Source organism: Pristiophorus japonicus, chromosome 12, assembly GCF_044704955.1.
Source record: "Pristiophorus japonicus isolate sPriJap1 chromosome 12, sPriJap1.hap1, whole genome shotgun sequence".
Classification (NCBI taxonomy): Eukaryota; Metazoa; Chordata; class Chondrichthyes; family Pristiophoridae; genus Pristiophorus; species Pristiophorus japonicus.
In genome coordinates this window covers 29,402,418-29,419,384 of record NC_091988.1, presented here as the reverse complement: position 1 = coordinate 29,419,384, position 16,967 = coordinate 29,402,418, and the positions used below count along the sequence as shown (strand labels likewise).

Sequence of the window (16,967 nt, the reverse complement as noted above, 5' to 3'; positions counted from 1 at the left end):
TGTCACCCAGCCAGCCCAAACTGCCAGCGTCCAGCCTGAGGTGCTTCAGTCTGCAGTTGGGCCTTCCAGTGGGAGCTTTTCTCCTTCCCTCTCCAGATGCCTCTGCCTGGATAAATCAAGGAGCTGTTGTCTTCTGCGAACCATCTTCCGATGGTGAAGTTAGAGGAGGTGATCCACTGCCAGCACCGAGCCCATGATTTTGAAAGAATCTTGTTGTCTCCAAATGACCCTGACTAAAGCAGGGTGGACGATGGAAGCCAAAGTAAATTGAGGGCCAGCAATCAATGATGGCGGCGGCACATGCAAAAAATAAAATAAATGCAACCTGGGGAAAAATTTGCCCAAACAAAAAATATCTCCAACAGCGCGCCTTTAAATAATCGCTGGCGCTGCAGCCTGAGGACTTGAACGCTATTGTTCGCATCGGCAAGCGTTAGGTAGAGGGGCGTGGGGCAATTTAACCTTCCGGGACGGTGATGAGGTGATGACCTAATCATCGCCGTGCGCAGAGGAGCATCACGAGCGACGCCGGAGCGCAAAGCCGTCGTGCCATCGGTGAAGAAGTGGGCAATTCTGCGCGGGTCGATGTGACCACTGTGCCCGCGCGCTAACTCATTACAGGCGGAAGCGTTCACTGGCACTGCACAAAGAGGCAATTTCAGCCCCCTGATGTTGGACAAACTAAATTGTAATGAAATAAATGTGCACTTTTGACACAAAAATTTACAGCGACGCCATTTTCAGAAAATATTAGTACGTAACTAAAGTACATTAGGGTACAGTTTCCACTAGCTTCATCAGAACAATTCGAGTGAAATTGGCCGAACCAACGCAAAAGATCGGGGAATTTTAAACGTAAGTTACATCAATCGCAAATCAAGTTTCTGCAATTATTTTGCCCGAAGCTGGCCCCACCCACAAAACTGGGCACGCCCCAGATCGAGATAATGAGGACAGTGAGTTTCCACCAATTAGTGTATAAATTGTAATCCATTAATTAAATTTCTGAGCTCATACACCAGCTCGAAGCTCTGCCATCCAGCCCTTGTAACCTCTTGCTCTAAATTAAACACTGTTTAATGCATTTCAATGATCTAGCAATGCCAACAGGCAATGGAATTTTGCATGGCAACAGTAATATATTATAATATAAAGGGTAAAAAAATTTAAAATAGTCAGTAGTGTTGCTGGGAATAGTGTACCAACGTAGTGCCTCTAAATAGATTAAAAAAATGTAGAAAGCTATTGAAAAGTAACTAAATCAGCTTTTTTGGTATGCAACCCTCCATTTCCACTGCTTCAGGCCAGTTTCCGTACTTGTTCTTTGCATTCTCGTTCTTCAGGATCTGTAAACAAAATGGTATCTTTAATGTAAATGCTGCTTACATACTCAAAATATTCTTTTCCTGGAGTGGAATGCAGCAATTCTCGGTGACATTTGTGATACACTGTTCTTTACCTAGGATTGAACATAAACCAGAATCTGGTTACTGTAAACTCACTCAGGTGCAACCTGATCCATCTTTATTCCAGCCCAAGAGTGCCTGTGTGGCAAAGACACCCAGATTATATACAGGTGACCAAGCACACATGCCACATGCGTACAGCCCGATGACCTCCGACCGTGGCGCCCTCTGGTGTCTGGTGACCCCCAAGCATTAATACATAACAGAATAGTCTGCCATGTGTTCTTCAATTTATGACCTTCCCAAAACTTACAAGCAACAACAGTTGTTCAGATGTTCCAACACTTTTAAGTAGTGAATTTACAAAATGCCCCAGTCCCAGGGTGAAGCTGGGACTTTATATCTCATCTCAGCCTGAGTTCATACTGGTACATCCTTCCATTCTTATGTATGAGATTCTCCTGTTTGGTTCAATGTTGAGCAGACAGACAGAAACATCTCACCATCTGGACAGCAATAGCATGTGAAGATGGGAGGTTGCATTGAATCCATGCTTCAGAATAGCAATAGATAGATAGAGTGGACATTTGGCATCATTGGAGCAGTTTTCACCCCTCTGCCCCATACTTGTGGTTGCAATTCGGAAAGGTGATGATGGAAACTAGCAGTGGGGATCTCATGGATGAAAAGTATTAAAATTTGTAAATTGTCAGATATAAATGTATAGTATGAACTGTAACATTCACCAAAACATGAGTACATTCATCAAGATGTTTGCAAGTTGGTTGTAAACTAAATGCACATTAAATTTACTGGAACTAGACTTTAATATAAGCCAACATCTCATTTTAAGTCGATAAAGCAAACCTTTCTCAACTGCAAAAAAAAAATGGCTAAACAACAACAACTTGTATTTATATAGCGCCTTTAACATAGTGAAACGTCCCAAGGTGCTTCACAGGAGTATTATGAGATAAGAAATTTGACACCGAGTCGTATAAGTAGAAATTAGCACAAGATGGGTGTTTTAAGGAGCATCTCGATGGAGGAAAGAGAAGCAGAGGGGCAGAGAGGTTTAGGCAGGGAGTTCCAGAGCTTGGAGCCGAGGCAACAGAAGGCACGGTTACCAATGGTTGAGTGGTTATAATCAGGGATACTCAAAAAGGACAGAATCAGAGGAGTGCAGACATCTCGGGGGGTTGTAGGGCTGGAGGAGAATACAGAGATAGGAGGAGGGAGGCCATGGAGGGATTTGAAAACAAGGATGAGAATTTTGAAATCAAGGCGTTGCGTAACCAATGTAGGTCAGCGAGCACAAGGGTGATGGGTGAGCCGGACTTGGTGCGAGTTAGGACACGGCAGCCGAGTTTTGGATCACCTCTCGTTTACGTAGGGTAGAATGAGAGAGGCCAGCCTGGAGTGCTTTGGAATAGTCAAGTCTAGAGGTAACAAAGGTGTCGTCATCATCATCATCATCAGAGGCAGTCCCTCGGAATCGAGGAAGACTTGCTTCCACTCTTAAAATGCATCCTTAGGTGGCTGAACATTCCAATAGGAGAACCACAGATGGGACAAAAGCATGGATGAGGGCACAAATAATGGCAAAGGAGATTCCAGCAGATAAAAATCCTTTGAAGAAAACAGAGAACAGTGAAAAAAGTGACAGGAAATAGAGAAGACCAGCAGGAAAAGAAAAAAAATAAGGGAGGAAAAAGAGGAAGATAGAAGACACCAAGAAAAGATACCACTTTTATGCTGCCACAAAGGATGTGTCATGGATTCAATGGGGACATCAATGTCAATGGGGAGCAATGCCCACACTGACTGCTGACTGATGAACCATGACAGCCAGGTCTCGTTGCACCTCCCCTTTTCCTAATCTGCTGCCATTCAGATAATATTCTGCCTTCATGTTTTTGCCACCAAAGTGGATAACCTCACATTTATCCACATTACACTGCATCTGCCATGCATTTGCCCACTCACCTAACCTGTCCAAGTCACCCTGCAGCCTCTTAGCATACTCCTCACAGCTCACACCGCCACCCAGCTTAGTGTCATCCGCAAACTTGGAGATATTACACACAATTCCTTTATCTAAATCATCATTGATGTATATTGTAAATAGCTGGGGTCCCAGCACTGAGCCCTGCGGCACCCCACTAGTCACTGCCTGGCATTCTGAAAAGGACCCGTTTATCCCGACTCTCTGCTTCCTGTCGACCAACCAGTTCTCTATCCACGTCAGTACATTACCCCCAATACCATGTGTTTTAATTTTGCACAACAATCTCTTACGTGGGACCCTGTCAAAAGCTTTTTGAAAGTCCAAATACACCACATCCACTGGTTCTCCCTTGTCCACTCTACTAGTTACATCCTCAAAAAAATTCTAGAAGATTTGTCAAGCATGATTTCCCTTTCATAAATCCACGCTGACTTGGACTGATCCTGTCACTGCTTTCTAAATGCGCTGCTATTTCATCTTTAATAATTGATTCCAACATTTTCCCTACTACCGATGTCAGGCTAACCAGTCTATAATTCCCCGTTTTCTCTCTCCCTCCTTTTTTAAAAAGTGATGTTACATTAGCTACCCTCCAGTCCATAGGAACTGATCCAGAGTCGATAGACTGTTGGAAAATGTTTTAAAATATACTTATTTAAATGTGGAGCCAGGAGGAGCAGCCCACATTCAAAGAACTACGCCCCACCCCTCTGATCGATGCCACTCTCCTATCCCGCCCAGGTACCACTACTTCCCGAACCAGGCCCCCCACTCCCCCCTTGCTTATCTGAGGGCAATGCGATGGCAACAATCTTCAATCCCGCTTTGCCGACGAGCTGCCTGTTACTCTATGCAGCTCACCAGCTCTATGGAAATAAGGCCCGAGGCCTCACTACGCAGGCACGAGGGGTGTCTGAATTCCTAGGCCATAACTAGAAAAATTGCCCTATGATTGCACAATTCTTTCATTTTGCTTTGTTCAATGTAGCACTGTAAAAATAATTGCAATTATTACAAGGTTGAAAAGTGAAAACTGTGAAACTTAAACTTAAACACTACCAGTACACAACCGTCAGCACTCAAATCATGAATATAACAGCCATTTGTACACAACCATCAGCACTTAAATATTGTTTCAGTTGAACTAATTTGGGGTTAGACTAATATTCTTTATTTATACCTGTTCAAATGGACTTTTCTCCTTGATTGGTTTTGCTCCAACAAAAATCCAGTTGTCCCGAAACTGCACATCATGAATTAAAGAGCTTCCTAGTTCACTAAAAAGTGTTCTTACTTCATCAGTCATTCTAAGGAATGTGATTGAAATAAATTACACTGATAACATATCATTTACATTTGCTTCAAGCAATCACTCAAATTTTAAAAAGCAGGCTAAACCACAAAAGGTGTAAAGATGAACTATTACAAATCAGAATTAGCACTTTGAATTAACACACTGACTTTTGACTTCTGGAATCTGGTATTTTAATTCAGCTCAGACAGGAGGTGAAGAATCTCTGTACTGGCTGCAACGGTACTATCAGGAGTTTGGACAGTTGATATTGCACATGGGTGTCAGGCACCGTAAACAATAACAACTTGCATTTATATAGCACCTTCAGTGCAGAAACATGCCCCAAGTCATGTTCTAGAGGAAAATGCCAAAGGAGGTGATATTAGTAGTGATAATTAAAAGCCTGGTCAAAAAAGAGGGGCATAAGGAGGGCCTTGAAGGAGAAGAGGGGGTTGGAATGCCAGTCAGTGGGACCAAGACAGCTGCTGAAGGCATAATCACCAATGGTGAAGCGAAGGGATGGGGATGCACAAGAGGCTGAGGTCAAAGAAACAGAAAATTTTGGGGGGCGGGGTCATTGAAAGAGGTTACAGAGATAGGGAGAACTCGGATCTTGAAGGGATCTAAACATGAGGATGAGAATTTACATTTGAGGTGTTGGGGCACTGGAAGAGTACGAGAGGAAGCTTGCAGGGAACATTAAGACGGACTGCAAAAGCTTCTATAGATATGTAAAGAGAAAAAGGTTAGTAAAGACAAACGTAGGTCCCCTGCAGTCAGAATCAGGGGAAGTCATAATGGGGAACAAAGAAATGGCAGACCAATTGAACAAGTACTTTGGTTCGGTATTCACTAAGGAGGACACAAACAACCTTCCGGATATAAAAAGGGTCAGAGGGTCTAGTAAGAAGGAGGAACGGAGGGAAATCTTTATTAGTCGGGAAACTGAGTTGGGGAAATTGATGGGATTGAAGGCCAATAAATCCCCAGGGCCTGATGGACTGCATCCCAGAGTACTTAAGGAGGTGGCCTTGGAAATAGCAGATGCATTGACAGTCATTTTCCAACATTCCATAGACTCTGGATCAGTTCCTATGGAGTGGAGGGTAGCCAATGTAACCCCACTTTTTAAAAAAGGAGGGAGAGAGAAAACAGGGAATTATAGACCGGTCAGCCTGACATCGGTAGTGGGTAAAATGATGGAATCAATTATTAAGGATGTCATAGCAGCGCATTTGGAAAGAGGTGACATGATAGGTCCAAGTCAGCATGGATTTGTGAAAGGGAAATCATGCTTGACAAATCTTCTGGAATTTTTTGAGGATGTTTCCAGTAGAGTGGACAAGGGAGAACCAGTTGATGTGGTGTATTTGGACTTTCAGAAGGCTTTCGACAAGGTCCCACACAAGAGATTAATGTGAAAAGTTAAAACACATGGGATTGGGGGTAGTGTGCTGACATTGATTGAGAACTGGTTGGCAGACAGGACACAAAGTGTAGGAGTAAATGGGTACTTTTCAGAATGGCAGGCAGTGACTAGTGGGGTACCGCAAGGTTCTGTGCTGGGGCCCCAGCTGTTTAGATTGTACATTAATGATTTAGACGAGGGGATTAAATGTAGTATCTCCAAATTTGCGGATGACACTAAGTTGGGTGGCAGTGTGAGCTGCGAGGAGGATGCTATGAGGCTGCAGAGTGACTTGGATAGGTTAGGTGAGTGGGCAAATGCATGGCAGATGGAGTATAATGTGGATAAATGTGAGGTTATCCACTTTAGTGGTAAAAACAGAGAGACAGACTATTATCTGAATGGTGACAGATTAGGAAAAGGGGAGGTGCATCGAGACCTGGGTGTCATGGTACATCAGTCATTGAAGGTTGGCATGCAGGTACAGCAGGTGGTTAAGAAAGCAAATGGCATGTTGGCCTTCATAGCGAGGGGACTTGAGTACAGGGGCAGGGAGGTGTTACTACAGTTGTACAGGGCCTTGGTGAAGCCACACCTGGAGTATTGTGTACAGTTTTGGTCTCCTAACTTGAGGAAGGACATTCTTGCTATTGAGGGAGTGCAGTGAAGGTTCACCAGACTGATTCCCGGGATGGCAGGACTGACATATCAAGAAAGACTGAATCAACTGGGCTTGTATTCACTGGAGTTCAGAGGAATGAGAGGGGATCTTATAGAAACATTTAAATTCTGATGGGTTTAGACAGGTTAGATGCAGGAAGAATGTTCCCAATGTTGGGGAAGTCCAGAACCAGGGGTCACAGTCTAAGGATAAGGGGTAAGCCATTTAGGACCAAGATGAGGAGAAACTTCTTCACCCAGAGAGTGGTGAACCTGTGGAATTCTCTACCACAGAAAGTAGTTGAGGCCAATTCACTAAATATATTCAAAAAGGAGTTAGACGTAGTCCTTATTCCTCGGGGGATCAAGGGCTATGTCGAGAAAGCAGGAATGGGGTACTGAAGTTGCATGTTCAGCCATGAACTCATTGAATGGCAGTGCAGGCTCGAAGGGTCGAATGGCCTACTCCTGCACATATTTTCTATGTTTCTACGTTTCTCAGCCAATGTCGGTCCGTGAGGACAGGGATGAGATGTGCGAATTAGCTGGTGTGGGATAGAAGATAGGTAGCAGAGTTTTAGAGGAGCTGATTTATGCAGGATAAAAAATTGGAGGCCAGCCAAAAGAGCATTGGAATAGTTGAGTCTGAAGGTGCCAAAGCAGCAGATGGGTTGAAGATGGGTTAGAGAGGTAGAAGTAGGCAACCTTTGCGATGGAGGAGATGTGGGGTTGAAACCGCAGCTCAAGCTCAAATAGAACACCAAGGTTGCAAACAGCCTGGTTGAACCTGAGACAGGCCAGACTGGAGGATGAAGTTGATGACAAGGGTACTGAGTTTGTAGAAGGGGCTGAAGATATGGATTTGATCTTTCCATTGTTTAGCTGGAGGAAATTTCATCTCATCCAAGACTAGAGAAGTGGCATGTGATTTATCCAGATGCCTAGAAAAAACAATTTTCATATTTGAATAGCATAGAATCCACATAAAGGCTATCATTTACTCCGATGACCCAAGTACAAATATTGTCAGCCTGCTATAGAGTAGCATGTATGCAGACTTAAGTTGCTTTTATATTGGTACCACTTGATACTGGATTCCTGGATACTGGTATTTAGGAGTCATTTACCCTCTTAAATCTGGCTCTCATATCCTGATAGCAGATGCATTATCCCATAGGTCGAGACTTTCGCCTTCATTTTCGATGGTTTTCTCGGCGGTACAAGCTGTTTTTTTGGTGAAAAGCCGCCCGGCGAAAGTTTCCTCTTTATTTTTTTTAAAGGGCTCTGACCACATTTTGAAAAGACCGCCAGGGAGCAAACCGCCCACGTGCAACTGCGTGCACTGCCGAGAAAACCACCGGGATCCAAGTTTTGCCTCAATGGGGACCCATATGCACTGCCGAGGAAACCGCCCACGAAAAGCTGCTGGAAACGGGGCGTTCGGTGAGTACCCTGCAAAGAAAGGTAATTTAAAGGTTCTTTAAAATTATTTTTTACATTCTTAAATGGCGATTACATTAAAAAGTGTCTTGAGAATGTTTTATAACTTTATATTTTTTGTTTAAGTGAAAAATAATTTTTGAGTTTTCCCCCCTTCCTAGGCCCAACCTCAGCCTCGGACTAAATTTTAGGTAGAAACGCGGCCCCATACGCACCATTGGCAAGGTGCCACATAAAAGGTTACGGTACAAGATAAAGGTTCACGGGGTTGGGGGTAATATATTAGCATGGATAGAGGATTGGCTAACTAACAGTAAACAGACAGTCGGGATAAATGGTTCATTCTCGGGTTGGCAATCAGTAACTAGTGGAGTGCCGCAGGGATCAGTGCTGGGACCCCAACTATTTACAATTTATATTAAAGACTTGGAAGAAGGGACCGAGTGTAACGTAGCCAAGTTTTCTGATGATACAAAGATGGGAGGAAAAGCAATGTGTGAGGAGGACACAAAAAATCTGCAAAAAGACATAGGCTAAGTGAGTGGGCAAAAATTTGGCAGATGGAGTATAATGTTGGAAATTGTGAGGTCATGCACTTTGGCAGAAAAAAATTAAAGAGCAATTGAGATTTAGTATTTAAATTGAAAGTTATTATTTAAATGGAGAAAGATTCCAAAGTGCTGCAGTACAGCGGGACCTGGGGGTACTTGTGCATGAAACACAAAAGGTTAGTATGCAGGTACAGCAAGTGATCAGGATTGCAAAGGGGATGGAGTATAAAAGCAGAGAAGTCTTGCTACAGTTGTACAAGGTATTGGTGAGGCCACACCTGGAATACTACGCGCAGTTTTGGTTTCCATATTTACAAAAGGATATACTTGCTTTGGAGGCAGTTCAGAGAAGGTTCACTAGGTTGATTCCGGAGGTGAGGAGATTGACTTATGAGGAAAGGTGGAGGAGGTTGGGCCTCTACTCATTGGAATTCAGAAGCATATAAGATTATGAGGGGGCTTGACAAGGTGGATGCAGAAAGGATGTTTCTACTGATAGGGGAGACTAGAACTAGAGGGCACGATCTTAGAATAAGGGGCCGCCCATTTAAAACTGAGATGAGGAGAAATTTCTTCTCTCAGAGGGTTGTGGATCTGTGGAATTCGCTGCCTCAGAGAGCTGTGGAAGCTGGGACACGGAATAAATTTAAGGCAGAAATAGACAGTTTCTTAAACGATAAGGGAATAAGGGGTCATGGTGCGCGGGCAGGGAAGTGGACCCGAGTCCATGATCAGATCAGCCATGTTGAATGGTGGAGCAGGCTCGAGGGGCCGTATGGCCTACTCCTGTTCCTATTTCTTATGTTCTTATGAAACATTGGAAACATAGAAATCTAAAGCGCAGAAGGAGGCCATTTCGGCCCATCATGTCCGCGCCAGCCAACAAAGAGCCACACAGCCCTCGGTCAGCAGCCCTGAAGGTTACATATAACAATGAACAATGTCGGAAAGATAAAAAGCACCCAGCCCAACTAGTCCGCCCCACACAACTGCTACACCCCTTGCACCGAAACATTCTTCACTCCACCCCAACTGGAGCCACGTGATACTTACCGTCCATTCCGGTGAGAACCGCCTGTTTCCACCTGGTTTCGCCGCCGAGAATATTGGTGCAAGATCCATTTTCTCGCCGAGCGATATTTTTTACCTTTTATTGTGGAACTTTTCGCCAGCATTAGTTGCAGAATGTTAGCAGTGTTTCTGGGCGGCAATCGGGCGGTGAGGGGCTTCAGGGAAAATCTAGCCCATTAAAAAAAAATGGGGTGTACAAAGCCACCTTTTCGGGTAAGGAAGCCCGAATATAAAAGTTGCAAAGCTGGCATATAGATGTTGGTTTGCTGGCATTCAAATTTAAATGGGGCAATTGTAAAAGTATTTATAATTCCACCTTCACAGATATTCATTTTCTCCCACTCCCCCTAAACTGTTGGTGCTTGGCCTTACAAAGGGTGTCTGGAAACCAGGCCTTAAAGCTAGCATTTTGGTCACCTTACTTAAGGAAGGATATGCTAGCTTTGGAGGGGGTACAGAGACGATTCACTCGGCTGATTCCGGAGATGAGGGGGTTACCTTATGATGATAGATTGAGCAGACTGGGTCTTTACTCGTTGGAGTTCAGAAGGATGAGGGGTGATCTTATAGGAACATTTAAAATAATGAAAGGGATAGACAAGATAGAGGCAGAGAGGTTGTTTCCACTGGTCGGGGAGACTAGAACTAGGGGGCACAGCCTCAAAATACGGGGGAGCCAATTTAAAATCGAGTTGAGAAGGAATTTCTTCTCCCAGAGGGTTGTGAATCTGTGGAATTCTCTGCCCAAGGAAGCAGTTGAGGCTAGCTCATTGAATGTATTCAAGTCACAGATAGATAGATTTTTAACCAATAAGGGAATTAAGGGTTACGGGGAGCGGGCGGGTAAGTGGAGCTGAGTCCACGGCCAGATCAGCCATGATCTTGTTGAATGGCGGAGCAGGCTCGAGGGGCTAGATGGCCTACTCCTGTTCTTATGTTCTTATGTTCTTATTTTTTAGATGGGCATTCGCTCTCCAGATCTGCAGGGTATCGCATCTAGGGGAGAGTTTCATCGGCCCTTTCAAGTTTCCAATCCATCCTCTACTCATTGCCGGGCAAATCATTCTTCCCTTCCTTTTCTGGCACTAATTAGTGGAACGCTGATAAAAAAAAGTGGTTGCAGCCAAAGGCATTAATAAATTAGAAATGGTTTCCATCATATCAGGTTTTTGCTAGTTTGATGTTTAGCTGACACCTCTAACCCTGTCATCCAAAGTTGCTGCTTCTCCGCACCCACCCGCTTGTGCGCCAATGTTCTGGAGTTTACCAGCCGGTGCGATAACCAGCTGATGAACACTAAGCACGCATACTGTTCACCAGCACTTTAACTGCGGTGCAGTATGTGCTTAATTCAAATTAGCTGTTTACTGTCCCAGATGGTAATCTCCTTCCGAGCATCGGAACAGCCGCAAACAGATGGAAAGATGCAGCAGCGTTGGATGGGTGGGTTAGAAGCATCAGAATTGAGAAGTCCCAGTGGAGTGGAAGCAGCGTTGAGCAGATCTGCTAGTTTTATTATAAAAAGGTTTTCCTGTTGGTAAAACAGTAGGAAAAAAAAATTTGTACCCTGCAATAACTTTGTTGTAGCTGGTTTATTATAAATGGCTTCGACTGCATTTATTTATTTAATGTTTAGTGTACCATGGATGAGTCAGTGTTATTTACCCCAAATTTTCACACATGATAAGAACACAAACCAAATTAGAAGATCATCACATTATGTGAACGTATATTGTTTTTACACAAGGCATGAGGCCAGACCCGTGACCCATGACCCGTGACCCATACCATCCAAACAGTTGCCTTTACTTACTTTGTTGCCGGGTCATCAAAAGAAGCAAGTAATAAAATAGTGCCAAGTTTTATCGGTTTTAAGAAAGCCAAAAGCAGCTTTATATCTGAAAAAAATGAAATGCGTATTCTTTACTTTTATTAATTTATATTTTTTTATGATTTGTGCAGCTGTTCCTTAGTTTGCATTTATAGTCGGTAATTGGTATTCAAACAATTATACTCTGTTTGCATTTGTACTGAACTTACCCCCACCACTTTGAGCAATGAGTGAAAGCTGATAGATTGAGTGTGTTACATCTCCATTGTGCAGTGTTCTAAAACATTTTAGCTAAATCAAAGCAAATTCAGTAAAATTTAAAAAAAGGTCTTACCTCCAGTCCACATATCAAAAAAATCAGTCACTAATAGTTCACCAGATGTAGCTGTGGAACAAAGAGATAGCTACATTACATAATAGAAATGAGAATTTGGCAATATGAAGCTGTATGAGTATTTACCGATTACATGGTCTCAGACAATCGACTCACCATTTACTAGAACGATGTTTAACCCTCGTCCAATGTTATTCTTTACATTGCTCATGAGCCTATAAGGAAGGGAAAAGAAAGAGATGTCTCAAACAGCAAGCAGACATTTTACCAAGATCTTGAATTTGTGATTTGTGCAGTGTCTAAGTGACTGGCCTAGAAATTTGTCTCGGGCAGTGGCACAAACCGGGTGGTAGCGGATGGACTGTCCGTTATGCGCAGCAGCTGGTATTCAGTTCCATTGATCGCATTTGGCATCTAGTGGCCCGGAAAAAATCAGCACCTACATCACTCAACAATCTTCACAATCAGGAGCAAATGGACTGCCAGAAGAGGAGCAGAAACCAGCTGCCGAGATAGCCATGTGAATGCTATCATTGATCTTCTGTACTGTGGGAAATCCAGCAGCATGGTCCATTTAGATCTGCTCCTATAGGTAGTCAATGTGGGAATAGGTGAACGATGCACGTTACGCTGCTCAACAATGCATCAGTCACCGTTCTTGTGGGAAGGGCAAGAGAAACCTACCTCCCACCCTCCCGGCGTGAGGGGCGCGAGTCAGGGGGAGTCGGGCTACTTTGTTAATTCAGCCCTTAAAAAGCCTCAGTAGATTTCACACCAAATAATAGGAACATAGGACATAGGAACAGGAATAGGACATAGGAACAGGAGTAGGCCATTTAACCCCTTCATCCTGTTCCACCTTTCAATGAGATCATGGCTGATCTTTGACCTAACTTCATACACCTGCCTTTGCTCCATATCCCTTAATATCTTTGGTTAGCAAAAATCTATCAATCTCAGATCTAAAATTAACAATTGACCCAGCATCTACTGCTCTTTGCGGAAGAGAGTTCCAAACCTCTACCACCCTTTGCATGTAGAAGTGTTTCCTAATTTATCTCCTGAAAAGCCTGGCTCTAATTTTTAGACTATGACCTCTAGTCTTAGATTCCCCAACCAGCGGAAATAGATTTTCTCTATCTACCCTATTACTTCCCCTTAATATTTTGAAAATGTATCAAATCACCCTTAACATTCTAAATTCCAGGGAATAGAACCCTAGTTTGTATTTGTAATTTAACCATTGGAGTTCAGGGGGCTGAAATTCACCCCAGCTGTAAGCGGGTCGCACCTACCATTTTTTTAAATGTTTTGGCCACCGCAATGGATGCAAAATGGACTGCGAAATTCAACTCTTTGTCGTTTTTTTTCGAGTGGGACCAAAGTCGGTCATAATGGGAGCGGAAGTGGGAGTGGGAGTCAAGTGTCTGTCATAAGAGGGGTGGAAGTGGGGTGGGTGGAGTCCTCCGTCGTCGGTCATCAGCACCGGGCTGGTGGCGTCATAGCGCTGGCGCGTCAGTTAAAGGGGAGAGCCACTGCGAGCTCTGCAGCTTTTGAAGTTAGGTCCACTGGGCCACCAGGGAGGGTTTTGGCCGGGCCAGCGGCCCGGCAACCAAGAAAGGGTACCAGGCTGCCTGTTGGTGGGCTGGCCAAACCCGGGGTCTGGCAGTCAGCTGCCAAAAAAAAATAAGATGGCGACCACGGCAGTGCGCCCTCCCCTTTATTGGAGGCCGCACCGACTGACATTTTACGCGCAGTGCAAACACAGTGCACCCACAGAAAACCTGTCGAGGGTATTGAGCGGCGGTCGGAATATTTTCTAAGGTGAATTTTGCTTGCGGGGCGGGACATCGGCGGTGTGCGCTTTGATGACGCACTTAGGAGAGTTCGGCAACAGTGGGGCGGAAGTGGGGACCACCGGAAAAACCACCAGGGAGAATTTCACGAGTGGTGGCTTTTCGACTACAAATCGGCAGCCATTTGACACCGCCACATGGCCGCCACTTTCCGGCGGTAACAGGTCTTATCGGATGGCTGAATTTCGGCCCCCAGGTGTCATGCTAATAAATGTACGTTGTACTCCCTCCGAGGCCAATATATCCTTCCTAAGGTGTGGTTTCCAGAACTGAACACAGTACTCCAGGTGTGGTCTAACTAGTGCTTTGTATAGCTGTAGCATAATTTCTACCCCCTTGTATTCTAGTCCTCTAGATATAAAGACCAGCATTCCATTAGCCTTTTTGATTACTTGCTGTACCTGTCCATGACATTTTAGTGATCTATGTACATAGACCCCAAAGATTCTTTGGAACTCAACTATTTTTAGCTTTTCACCATTTAGAAAGTACTCTGATCCATCCTTTTTAAGTCCAAAATAGATGACCGCACACTTGCCTACACTGAAATCCATTAATACAGTTTTTCCCATTCACTATTAATCTCGTTGTGATTTTATGCTTCTAGCTACACTGCTTACAATGCTGCCTATCTTTGTGTTATTAGCAAATCTGAATATATAACTTTCTATCCCAACAGTCATTGAAGGTTGGCATGCAGGTGCAGCAGGCGGTTAAGAAAGCAAATGGCATGTTGGCCTTCATAGCAAGGGGATTTGAGTACAGGGGCAGGGAGGTGTTGCTACAGTTGTACAGGGCATTGGTGAGGCCACACCTGGAGTATTGTGTACAGTTTTGGTCTCCTAACCTGAGGAAGGACATTCTTGCTATTGAGGGAGTGCAGCGAAGGTTCACCAGACTGATTCCCGGGATGGCGGGACTGACCTATCAAGAAAGACTGGATCAACTGGGCTTGTATTCACTGGAGTTCAGAAGAATGAGAGGGGACCTCATAGAAACATATAAAATTCTGACGGGGTTAGACAGGTTAGATGCAGGAAGAATGTTCCCAATGTTGGGGAAGTCCAGAACCAGGGGTCACAGTCTAAGGATAAGGGGTAAGCCATTTAGGACCGAGATGCGGAGGAACTTCTTCACCCAGAGAGTGGTGAACCTGTGGAATTCTCTACCACAGAAAGTTGTTGAGGCCAATTCACTAAATATATTCAAAAAGGAGTTAGATGAGGTCCTTACTGCTAGGGGGATCAAGGGGTATGGCGAGAAAGCAGGAATGGGGTACTGAAGTTGAATGTTCAGCCATGAACTCATTGAATGGCGGTGCAGGCTAGAAGGGCCGAATGGCCTACTCCTGCACCTATTTTCTATGTTTCTATGTTTCTAATAAATACAGTGTAAAGTTGAGGCCCCAACACAACTCCTTGTGGGACACTACTAGTCACATCCTGCCAATGTGAGTGCCTGCCCATTATCCCTACTCTCTGTCTCCTGCTGCTCAGCCAATTTCCTAACCAGGTCAATAAATTGCTTTCAATTCCATAAGCTTCAACTTTAGCTAACAGTTTCTTATGAGGGACTTTATCAAAAGCCATCTGAAAGTCCATATAAATAACATCCATAGACATTCCCCTGTCCACTACTTTAGTCAACTCCTAAAATAATTCAACCAAGTTTGTCAGGCATGACCTACCTTATATAATGAGCTAATTGGAGTTCCACTGAAGCTCAGACCTTGCCAGAGTAAGGGGACCGACTACTTGACTGTGCCAGAGTTAGAGCTCCCATTGAAGCCGACATCACTTGGGGCGGCTTTTCTTTGGCCCTGAAAGACCTTGGGATGTCCCAGTGGAGCAGCTATGCACTGCACACCCTTCCATTCAGCAGATAGAATTGATGCATCCTTTTACAAGTGTGATGCACCCATTCAAACATGCTGATGACCCTTTTCATGGGAATTGAGATTCGATCAGCATCTGTGCCCGCAGGACCCTGACTCTGGAATGTCTGCCCTTTTACGTTTAAGAAACACCATCCCAACAGGTCTAACCTTATTGACCTTTAACATATTAGAAACATAGACATAGAAACATAGAAAATAGGTGCAGGAGTAGGCCATTCGGCCCTTCGAGCCTGCACCGCCATTCAATGAGTTCATGGCTGAACATGCAACTTCAGTACCCCATTTCTGCTTTCTCGCCATACCCCTTGATCCCCCTAGTAGTAAGGGCTACATCTAACTCCTTTTTGAATATATTTAGTGAATTGGCCTCAACAACTTTCTGTGGTAGAGAATTCCACAGGTTCACTGCTCTCTGGGTGAAGAAGTTTCTCCTCATCTCGGTCCTAAATAGCTTACCCCTTATCCTTACACTGTGACCCCTGGTTCTGGACTTCCCCAACATTGGGAACATTCTTCCTGCATCTAACCTGTCTAAACCCATCAGAATTTTAAACGTTTCTATGAGATCCCCTCTCATTCTTCTGAACTCCAGTGAATACAAGCCCAGTTGATCCAGTCTTTCTTGATATGTCAGTCCCGCCATCCCGGGAATCAATCTGGTGAACCTTCGCTGCACTCCCTCAATAGCAAGAATGTTCTTCCTCAAGTTAGGAGACCAAAACTGTACACAGGACTCCAGGTGTGGCCTCACCAAGGCCCTGTACAACTGTAGTAACACCTCTCTGCCTCTGTACTTAAATCCCCTCGCTATGAAGGCCAACATGCCATTTGCTTTCTTAACCGCCTGCTGTACCTGCATGCCAACCTTCAATGACTGATGTACCATGACACCCAGGCCTCGTTGCACCTCCCCTTTTCCTAATCTGTCACCATTCAGATAATAGTCTGTCTCTCTGTTTTTAACCACCAAAGTGGATAACCTCACATTTATCCACATTATACTCCATCTGCCATGCATTTGCCCACTCACCTAACCTATCCAAGTCAATATTGGCCCTGCAATTGCAGTCGGAGGCTTTCCACAGGCGGATGCCTCCGAACACACAAATATTCCCGAATGTACCTGGTGGTCCTAGGGAAACGAACACTTGCACGCTGAGGCCAGCGCAGAGGCCCACGTATTTCAGGAGCGTATGCACATCCTGGGATCA

The 16,967-nt window shown here is 44.4% G+C and overlaps 1 protein-coding gene across 1 annotated transcript in view; it reads right to left on the bottom strand.

Moving 5' to 3' along the window:
• Window positions 1-974: 974 nt before the first annotated feature.
• Window positions 975-16,967, bottom strand: part of LOC139277159 (protein FAM3C-like) — a 118,766-nt gene continuing 102,773 nt past the window's right edge. The window contains exons 7-11 of the mRNA XM_070895237.1: window positions 12,160-12,218; window positions 12,004-12,054; window positions 11,652-11,736; window positions 4,595-4,721; window positions 975-1,346 (exon numbers count right to left, since the gene is read on the bottom strand). Coding sequence (XP_070751338.1) covers window positions 1,257-1,346; window positions 4,595-4,721; window positions 11,652-11,736; window positions 12,004-12,054; window positions 12,160-12,218 — 412 coding nt within the window. The 3' untranslated portion in view covers window positions 975-1,256. The remainder of the gene's footprint in view (window positions 1,347-4,594; window positions 4,722-11,651; window positions 11,737-12,003; window positions 12,055-12,159; window positions 12,219-16,967) is intronic.